At 42.3% G+C, this 10,478-nt stretch overlaps 1 protein-coding gene across 4 annotated transcripts in view; it reads right to left on the minus strand.

The window, feature by feature from the left end:
- Positions 1 to 10,238, minus strand: part of NOCT (nocturnin) — a 56,810-nt gene extending 46,572 nt beyond the window's left edge. The window contains exon 1 of one of the 4 annotated variants that reach the window (XM_074229288.1): positions 9,892 to 10,238. In XM_074229288.1, coding sequence (XP_074085389.1) covers positions 9,892 to 10,096 — 205 coding nt within the window. In that variant the 5' untranslated portion in view covers positions 10,097 to 10,238. Of the gene's footprint in view, positions 1 to 594; positions 9,507 to 9,891 lie in introns of those variants that run through there. The other 3 variants (XM_074229289.1, XM_074229290.1, XM_074229292.1) reach the window with 3 other exon arrangements.
- Between the last annotated feature and the right edge of the window lie 240 nt (positions 10,239 to 10,478).

Consider the following 10,478-nt stretch of genomic DNA (forward strand, 5'->3'; position numbering starts at 1 on the left):
TTCCTAATAAAATTTTTTTTCAAAAGAAAAATAAGCTAAACTAAGATCCTAGAAAGATGAATGACTGCATTATTTAGTACCATTTAAAAACCTGGCACTCTCTATAAGACTACTCTAAAACTCCTAACTGCTGGATGAGCTTGTTCAATATTCATAAGGCAATTTTCCCCTTCTCACCATATCTTTTCCCTCTCTATAGTAAAAAAATAAAAATCATAATCATAATGCATTCTAGAGTCAAAGACTAAAGGAGGTAAGGGTGCCATTTTTAACACTGCTATCAGTTAAGTCTTAACAACTTAATAGCGTACCAAAGGGAGAAAAAGTGGGACCAAGACATTTGAGGAAAGCGAATGTTTTTTTGAAGGGGAAAAAAAGGACATTTCTTTTTTCCTTCCTTCTCAATCCATTTTCTGCCTCTACCCAATTTCTGTCTTCTGGATCCTGGAAAGCATCTTAGAAGGCCTCTCCTTTTCCAGAAAGCTAGAATGGTGTCCTAGAAAGAATGGCAATACTTGTTCAAGAGTCAGGAAACTGGAGTTCAAAACCAGGCAAAGCCAATCTTGACCCCTGAGAAGAAATAAGGGAACTTACCACTCTTTCCTTGTGGGGGTTGGGGGAAAGTGGGTGTGGAACATCACATAGTCCATCAGGTGTGATTGCTAGAACAATTTTACTTAACTACTTTTCTTGGTTACAAGGAAAACTGACTGGGTGGGGGTGTGGGAGAGGTTATATTTGGAAATGATTGTGATGTAAAAACAAAAGGCATTACTATGTAGTTAAAGGAAATCCAGACTGCCACACTTACTTGTATGAATGTACAAGGACAAGATACAACCTTCAAGAACCTTTGTTTCCTCAAATGTAAGGTGAGGGTAATAATACTTGTATCACCTCTCTCCTAAGGCTGTTTGTTGAAAGAAAAGAGCTAAGTACTTAGGTAAAAAAAGGTGGGGGAAGTGAAATGAAGGGCCATTGTCCCCGCCTCCTCACTTGTGTCAGGAAAGGTTTAACTATAACTATATTTATGAATTCTAAGGATCAGGTATTTATATAATGGCTATTGGTGGAACCCCTGGGTCACTTGCCATCTATGAAGGCAGATACAAGGGAAGAGGCTTAGAGCCCACCAGGGTTTTCTCATCAGTGGATTAAATTCAAATGAATTTTTTGGTGTTCAAATATGACAAGATGGCTTCTAAAGATAGTGAGTTATTCACTCTTAAAATGGTATAGTAGGTAGAATGACCTACTAAACTCCCTCTATATCATTTGGCTATGATAATTAGGGCAAAAAAAGGGGAAGAAAATGCTATTAACTGGGGCAGGAGACAGAAAGGAAGAGCTCATTTTTAAAGCAGTGATCCTATCATCAATGAGATAGTCACCCCATAATGCTCATCTAAAAAAAGAGATGACAGCGTTGAAAGTACTCAGCTTGGAATTATTTTGAGCAAATCATTTAAACTCTTAAGAGACCAAAAGAAATGAGAAAATCTGGAAAAAAAGGGCAACCTAGAAGTTTGAAGGCTATAACTTGTTTGGGAAATTCTGCTTAAAATTCCATTTTGGCTAAAAAAAAAATCTGCCTTGGTTAAGGAAGCTCCAAGCATTCTATTGCAGACATGTGGAGCTGTGCTTCTACTTCACCAAACAAATAGCTCCATACTAACACCAGTGAATCGTATTGATTGTGAGTTGAATGCCATGGCAGAGGGTTGGGAGGGTAGAAGGGTAGGAGTTTGAAAAAGTATTTTGGTAGATGAGATCCACCCAGGAAGAAGAGAAAGATTCATTCAGTACTTTAACACACACACACACACACACACACACACACACACACACACACACACACACACACTTTACTAAATTAATAAATGTCTACCTTCAAGGAGCTCATAGACTAATGTGAGTCCCCTCCCTCCCCCATACCCTGCAACCAAGTCAATACAAGTCTCACCACTTTTCAAATTCCTCAGTTCAGTTCCCCTGGCATACTTCATTTATGAGATGGATGTAAATCTGAGCTCTCAAAGGCTAAGTTAATAAAAATCTTAAATCCTATCAAGCTGAAAAAGTCTTTATGGCAACTCCAACAAGCTCTTCACCAAGACAGGCCAATAGATAAGCAATTATTTGGCCAGGGCAGCTAACAAAACCATAGAAAATGTTTCATACAGCTTTAGTAAAGTAAAAGGACTGATAAGGATGTAGCTATCTTTTTTTTTTTGGCAAGGCAATGGGGTTAAGTGTCTTGCCCAAGGCCACACAGCTAGGTAATTATTAAGTGTCTGAGGCCAGATTTGAACTCAGGTACTCCCAATTCCAGCTGCCCCATGGATGTCACTATCTTGAAGGATTAAAATATATCACTTCTAAAAGTCAATTTGGCATATGGGACAAAGCCCTGGCCTTGGGAGTCAGAAAGGTCTGGTTCAAACCCCATGTTAGATTCAAGTCCATACCAGCTATGGAACATAGATCAAGACACCTTTAATCTCAGCCTGTTATCCTGAGCTGCAAAAATGGAGGTAATATTATAGCATCTTCCTTACAAAAATTATTATGAGGGTCAAAAGATAGTATATATAAAATTCTTCACAAACTTAAAAATGCCATAGAGAAGAGTAAGATATAATTTTTTGAAAGTTCCAAGTAAGGCTTCCTTTCTGTATCCTCCATTTCTTTCTAAGTGACCCACCAACACATCATCTCAAGATAAAGAGAATAAGAAAATGAGTCATGAATACTGCTACTGGGGAAGGAAAGTGCTAACTTAAGACACAGGGCATTTGAGGAAGTTGGATAACAATTCTCCCACAATTTTGAAATACAATTCTGGAATCAAGTGGTTTAGAAGTGGAAAGGAGCTTAGAGGTCATCTGATCAAAATTCTTCATTATTTAGATGAGTCAAGTAGGGGGACCTGCCCAAGACCACACAGGAAGGAAGAGGCAGAGCCAGGACACCCCTTTTACTCTAGTGTATTTACTTGTATTTCCCCAAGCGAGTTCTAAGGAAATGTAGTGGTTGGGCTTAAATTTTATTTTCTTTGCATATGCTGTGGATCATGTTAATATCCTACTCAAGAAGCTCTACCAGTCTCCTAAAAGGGATAAAAACAATAGTCTCATTTTTGGTTAAAATTCCACCTTTTTTTCTGGCTTATTATATACATCATTCTCCTTCATGTCCTCCACAGTTTAGGCTGACAAGTTTCTGTCGTATTTCCTGAACTTCTCATTTCATTTCCCATCTCTGCAGCTTAGCCTAGACTTTGTTTACCAGATCCAGAATATGCACCCTTCTTCTAACCTTATGGAATCCCTATTTCCTTTAAGACTCACCTCCTACAAAAGTCTCCTCCTGGACCCCATGTGTTCTTCCCTCATTTCTTTTCAAAAAATTATTTATTTAAATAACAAAAATTATTTATTTAAGACAATGGGGTTAAGTGACTTGCCCAAGGTCCTCCTGACTTCAGGGCTGGTGCTCCACCCACTGCTTCACCTAGCTGCTCCTTTCTTCCCTCATTTCTTTCTTTCTGTCTCATTTTCCTGTTTCTGTCTCTGTAGCTCTCTTTCACACACCACCCCCACACTCACACTTAACTGTGTATATGTTCTTTTCCCTAACAGGCTAAAGAGGGTCCTCAAGGAGAGTGATTATGCTTAGTACATGGGAAGAACTTAATATTTAATGATTGTTGAATGAATAAATGGCACTTATAATCTAGCTGCAACCTTAAATCATAAGGAAGATTTTTTTTTAACACTTTATAAAATAAAATTCTCCATAGCCTTAGCTGCCCTTGTCTTATAAAGGGGAAAAACTGGATCCTTACTTCCCAGGGCTTTTCCCAAATCCAGCTGCTGAATCCTTTTCCAAGGGTCTCATTGTAGACCCTATCCTGCCACTGTTCTTGACTCAGTATGAAATTTATTATAATGACACTTCTAAAGAATCATATTGAGTGAAACCGGAACTCCAAGTCCCATCACTCTTTTCTAAGCTATCTGGAAGTTTCATGTCATAATGGTATTTATCCATTTATTCAATCTAAATTTGCTACGAGGCTCTAAATTTTTTTAATTTTGAAAATGGAACAATTTAATGTTGGTTTTTTAAAACCTTTATCAAGTAAGTTTCTCTTTGCATATTCTATCTTATTATCATAGACTAGGTGCTGGAAGAAAACTAAGAGGTTGGCTAGTTCCACTCTCTCATTTTTACGGAAAAGGAAACAGACCCTCAGAAGTGACTTGCCCAAGGTTAAACAGGAAGCAAATAGCAGAACAGAGATCTGAATCCTTGTCCCCTGACTTTGTAAGGGCTTTGAAGGCAAAGGATAGCATCATCTTTTTATGCTTGGTTCCTCGCAAGCCATCAGCATTTAATGAAGTGTTATTGAAGTGAATTAAAAAAGAGAGAATCTTTGTTAATTTTCAATCTGTTGGTTCAAATCCCATTTCAGATTCGAGTCCGTACCAGCTAAGGGACATGGAACAAGTCACCTTTAATGATGCTTTAGGGATGCTTCAGCTCTGGAATGGTGATCCTGAACTTGATTTGTTTTCTTAAGAGGTAGACAGAAACCTGGCTTTGGGAGTCAGGAAGACCAAGGATCCAAATCTGATATTAAATTATCCATTGCTAGCATCATCAAAATCATCATCATTATCATCATGCTGTCATTTAACTTTTCTTGTGTTCCTGAACTCTTTCAGGAGTTTGTCCTATTGACTACCTACCCTCTCTATCTTTTTAAAATCTCTCCCTACCTATTGACTTGTTTCCTGCTATCGTCAAACAAATCCAGGTCTCTTCCAACCCTAATTTTATAATCAACACACAAAATATCCTTCATCTGACCCTGATATCTCCTCAAGCTATAGTGCTGCATTTCTCCTTCCTTGTTCACTGCCATATTCTGAGGAAGAGTGGTCTACAGAGGAAGAGTGGTCTACAGGTCATGGGTTTTCTCATCACCTACTCACTCTACTAAAACTGTCAGCTGCTAACTCCATGGCTTCCATTCTCACCCTCCAGAATGTCTGTCAGTCTCTAAATTAGATACCACTGTCTCCTCCTCCTGGGTTTTCTCTCCTATTTCATTTTTGGTGACACTATTGTCTCATCTTAATTTGTCCCTCTTAGTCAACAAGGCAATCAGAGCAAACCAGTTCTTCCCATATCAAAGAAGATCTGGAACTTCACTTTCCACAAAAGTTATCTGTACTAAAACATCCCAAAGCTCTAGGATGTAAACTTCATGGAAAAGAAATTCAGTCATTCCCAGAGGGTTCCCTCTTCTTCTCCTTTTCATATTAATCATTTTTTTCTCCACTATCCACCAATCTCTGAGGAGTCCTTCTCCTTGCCCAGGGCAAATCCTTTACATGCTGATGCCATCACCATTACCTGATGTTTAGGTTGTGTCTAAGTCTTTGTGACAACCATTTGGGGAGAAATAACTTTTTTTAAAAATGCATCAATACACAATAAAGAACTTGAGGGTGCTAGATCTGATTTTTTTAAGATCCCTTCCATCTCTAAATCTAGGATCTTGTGCTGCTAAGAAGGATGCAATTATTGAAAACTTCCAAGGGCTGAAAAACTCTGTCCCCATTTGAATAATTTTTCTTCCCTTCTGATTCCTGGAATTATTACCAATAAGAGTGAATAGCATGTGAGGGAGATTTTTACTTTAGCTCCTCGCTCCTCCCAGCTCTTATTTTAGAGAAATTTTAAAAGTTTAACTGAAGGAAAAGGTTGGAAAGACTTCCAAGTAACCAAGGAATATCTGTAGATTGATTGATAACCATTTCTCTCATTTTTCTTGTAGGTGTTATAATCAACATATTTATCTAGAAAATATGAAGACAGGCAAACTGAAGTAAATGGAAGCCAAGATCATACTGGGTGTTTGCTGTCTGACTCCAGAACCAATGCTGGTGGACTACTCATGAATACTAGTGCCTGAGTCTTAATAGTGATAAGTAACTAATTTCCTTAGTTTCCTCTTCTGTAAATTTGGGGTTGAACCAGACTCCAGGTCTCTCTTTGTAATCTTGATCTATTAGGCTATATTTCTACTCTATTCATCTCCTGATATTCAGACTCTATCACCTATCTACCAGATGTTTTCCAGGTTCACAGGCAGTGTTTACACTTTTGTAAAACAAAGAATTCAACTTAGAAGCTTTTCTAGCCAGAGACCTCATGAATACTGCTTGCAGACAAGGGACACAGTCCTCCCACAGGCCAGAACAATTTACTCTCAACAAAACTCGGATAAATTACTACCTTGTCCATCACCTCCTCCTCCCTCCCAGGCTGCTGACTCACACAAACTAAGTATGGTTGCTTAACCAAGACAAGCTCTGCCTTTAGGTTTGTACAGAGAAGAAAGTGATAAGTGAAATAATGCAGCCCTTTCCTTTGCTGTGGGGGAGGAGGAAGAGCATGAGGAAGAAGTATGACAAGAGCAGGATTTCAAGTTCACAGCTAGACTCTAATCTGCATTTTTATCCAGGACTCTGGAAGTAATCTAGCTGCTTTTTAGACACACTGCTTTATGATTTCTGAGTTCCATCAAAGGTGACAGTCCTGGGGTTTACAGTCTGTAAATCTGGGTGGTAATGCAGAAAGATGAGGAGAAAGAGGTTATCAACAAGAGGAAGTATTAACACTAGCCCACATTTATATACAGCTTTGTAAGGTTACAAAATGTTTTGTTCTTTCCAATGATTGCTTGTTCATGACTTGTCATTCATGGTATCATCAACCAAATCTGACAAACATTTATGTTAAGTGCAAAGTATCATGCTAGATGGGGAGGTAGGGGGAGGGAAAGGGAATATACAAAGCAAAGACTGGAAACTGTTCCTTCCCTTAAGAAGTTTCCATTCTATTCCACTAGTAAATTCAATCCAAACATTGAGTTCCTACAGTGTATATGCTAGTAGCTAAGAAAGACATAAGATTTAGATGAGATATGGTCTCAAATCCTCATAGAACTTGGTAGGACATATACACAGATAATCAACAGGAACATATCTAGGTATCTTCACCGAAGTGCAAAATAAAGTGCTCAGTGGGGTCCAAATAGGGGAAATGGTCATAGTGAGATCAAAAGGCAGAATTTTCATTTAAGCTCTAAAAGTTTGTGAAGAATTTAACAGAGAAGGATGGGAACATAGAGCATGAGGATGTGTGTAGAAGACCTTTTATTCAGTTTGATGGGAACAAAGAGTACATGCAAAGGGGTTATGAGGTTCCAGTAGGTTTTCCCTAGAACAGTTATGTTAAACTCAAATAGAAAGGAGAACCACAACTCCAGGCATAAAAATCTTAGCAACTTAAAGTACATAAAATTACAAATAAACCAATTATATTGAAATAGTTATGAAAATTGAAATACTATTCATCCTTTCCTGCCCAGCTCAATCTTTTCATAAAGCCTCTTCCCAAAGAGCTCCACCAGAAGTCATCCCTAGAGCCCAGCCCCACCCCACAGCAAATCTGCTCCTATAATTTGGAACACCTAGATTGCCTAATCTGTGTTTTTTGGGGTTTTTGCAAGTCAGACAGGGTTAAGTGGCTTGCCCAAGGTCACACAGCTAGGTAATTATTAAGTGTCTGAGATGGGATTTGAATCCAGGTACTCCTGACTCCAGGGCTGGTGCTTTATCCACTATGCCACCTAGCCATACCCCTTCTGTGTATGTTTTAACAGCTTGCCTAGACTGAGGCTCCATAAGTGGGGATTTTTATCTTAGGTGACTTAGTATCTCTCACAGCCCTAACAGTATTTTTATACATTGCAGGTACTGTACATTTGTGGGTGAATGAATGGAGGTATTTCAGGCACCAAATGGAAATAAAATGCAGTTGACAAGCCTTCAAGGATGTGAATTGTCTTTAGGGCTGGTACCTCTATAACAGTGAATGGGTTTCAAAAAATATGGAGGGTTGAACCATGGCAGTAATGTGGGGCCATCTTCTGAATGCAGTTAGGTTTGTCAAGAGACAGAAGCACACTTAAAAAGCTTTTCCAGGTGGATAGAATCTGCTGACAGAGCTTGTGTGCCATAGCTTTATGGAACTTGGGGGTCCACAATGCACATCTTAGTAGGACTTGAGTGGAAGTGGCAACAGAGAAGGATGGGATCAATAGCTTGAGAAGGGGGGGGAAAACTAATAGTTCAACATGGATAATACAAAATGTTACTGTTAAGAGAGATTTGAAACAAAGAAATGGCTATTTAAAAACGAATTAACATGCAAAAATAACTGGAAGCTGGAAGGCTTCAGTATCATGTAAATCAGTGAAGGCAGAGAATGTTGGGGGGCGCCAAGGGGTAGGGTCTTTTTGTCCTTAGCACTTAAAGTCAGTGACTGGACATAACAGTTATCAGTAATATTTGTGGGATTGAACAGAATATGACAAGGCAATAATGGAATAGTGGAAAACTCACTGAATCTTGGGGATGTGGGTTCAAGTTTCAGTTCTATTGCTTGATTAGACCTTTTAAGCAATCTCTCTCTCTAGACTGCAATTTTTCTCCTCTGGAAAAGAGGCTGGAGAGACTGAATGATTTCTCAGGTCCCTTCAAGCTGTAACCTTTCAAGAGTTCATGAAAGTTTCGCCTTGTTTAACCGCCTGACACATGGTTTAACAGTTCTCTTTCCTTTACAATTGCTCACTATTTACGGTAGCCGTGGAGGACTCTCCTTTCAAAATTCCTTCTTTTCCCTTTTCAAATTTCCATGGAAAAGCACTCCACAGAAACAAAAGGACACCCCTGGATGTCTTCATTAACACTCCTTTCATAACCAGGATGCCTCTTTAGTTATTGTCTCTGCTACCTACCCCTCACCCAAATCGGCTAAAGCTGGGAGGGGTAGGCTGTCCCTGCCTCCTGGGGGACTAGAAAGCAGCCCAGGCCATTCTTAGGGGGGGCCACAAAGAGGCATTAAGAGGTTTGTTAGCTATCTGTGCCAGAAAAGAAACACTCATCTTGGGAGCAGCTCGGCTATAATTTATAGACTTCGCACCTCCTTCAGAACAACTGCAACACTGGTGACCATTTGAAGTTTTCACCTGACCATTCTTCAAAGTTTATAATAGCTCATTCTTCAAAGTCGCTGCTAATGAAACGCTGCACCCTCCCAACATTCATCAACAATTTCAGAACTCCATTACATCGTGTTGGCTAGGAAGCTACATTTCTCCTCCTATTTTCCCCTGCACTTTTGGCATACCTGTCCCTCACAAGAACTGAGGCTGGAAATGAAACTCCAAAGAATTGTTGCATAGACTTCCGAAGTCTTAACATCTGGGTTTCAAACAGGAAGGAAAAGTTAATGACAGATGAGGCCCATCCTGTAAAGTCAAACAATTTCTCAACTAAGAAAAATATGCTTATTGGCTAATAAGGCTATTAGATCCTTTTACAGGTCAAAAATGAGGGGAGAAAGGGGGAAATTTCCTGGATATATATACATATACACACACACACACATATATATATATATATATATATATATATATATATAGAGAGAGAGAGAGAGAGAGAGAGAGAGAGAGAGAGAGAGGTTTCAACTTTGGCAAACTGTTCATTAGGGAACGGTGAAGGACCGAGCGCGGTGGGTGGTGTGGAGGGAGGAAGGCCACCACAAATGCTCGTGGCCCAGTCCGGTGAGTGGCAGTGAGGGCAAGGAGAAGCTCGTGGTTCGCACCCGCCAGGGCTGCGGAGGGCACGGGGGACGCTGCCAGGCGGGGCGCCCTGTGCGCGGCGTCGGGGGCAGGGAGGGCCTCCGCACCGGCCCGGCTCCGAGCTCATGCCTCCTAAGAGGGGGCGCTCCGCCCCGGGGGGCACTCACCTGTCCTGGAGGACGCAGAAGCCAGCTCGGGCGCCGCCAGGTGAGCGTGCGGGGGGGGAGGGGCGCCGGCCTCCGGGGCCCGGGCTCGCGGGGGCGCGGGGGGCGAGGGGGGCTGCCTCCGCAGGCGGGAGGAGGAGGCGCAGCAGAGGCCGGACACGTCCCTCTGGAGCAGGGCCGAGCAGAAGCGGCTCGGGCTCTGATACATCCCGCGGGGGCGCGGAGCGGCCGAGGCCCCCGGGCGGGGCTGGGCTCAGCTCTGCCCGGCCGCCGGCACGATGCCGCCGGCGCCGGGGAGCGGGGAGGCCGCCCTCGCTGTCCTCCTCCCGGGCGCGGCGGCGGCAGCGTCTGCCTGGCGCACCGCGGAGGCTGGCGGGCTGAGCGGGGGGCGAGCGCGGGGCCCTGACGACACGGGCCGCTACCATGCGGCGCGGAGGGGTGTTCGGGGGACACGGGCCCCGCGCGGCGGGCGGCGGCGGCTCCCGGGGCCGCGGACGGCACGGCCCTCGCCAGCACCCCGCATGCCGCCCGCCCGGCGTCCGGAGCGCGGCGTTTCTGGGGGGATCTAGGACGGTTTTCGAGGTCCGCGG

Source organism: Macrotis lagotis, chromosome 3 (assembly GCF_037893015.1).
Source record: "Macrotis lagotis isolate mMagLag1 chromosome 3, bilby.v1.9.chrom.fasta, whole genome shotgun sequence".
NCBI classification, from domain to species: domain Eukaryota; kingdom Metazoa; phylum Chordata; class Mammalia; order Peramelemorphia; family Peramelidae; genus Macrotis; species Macrotis lagotis.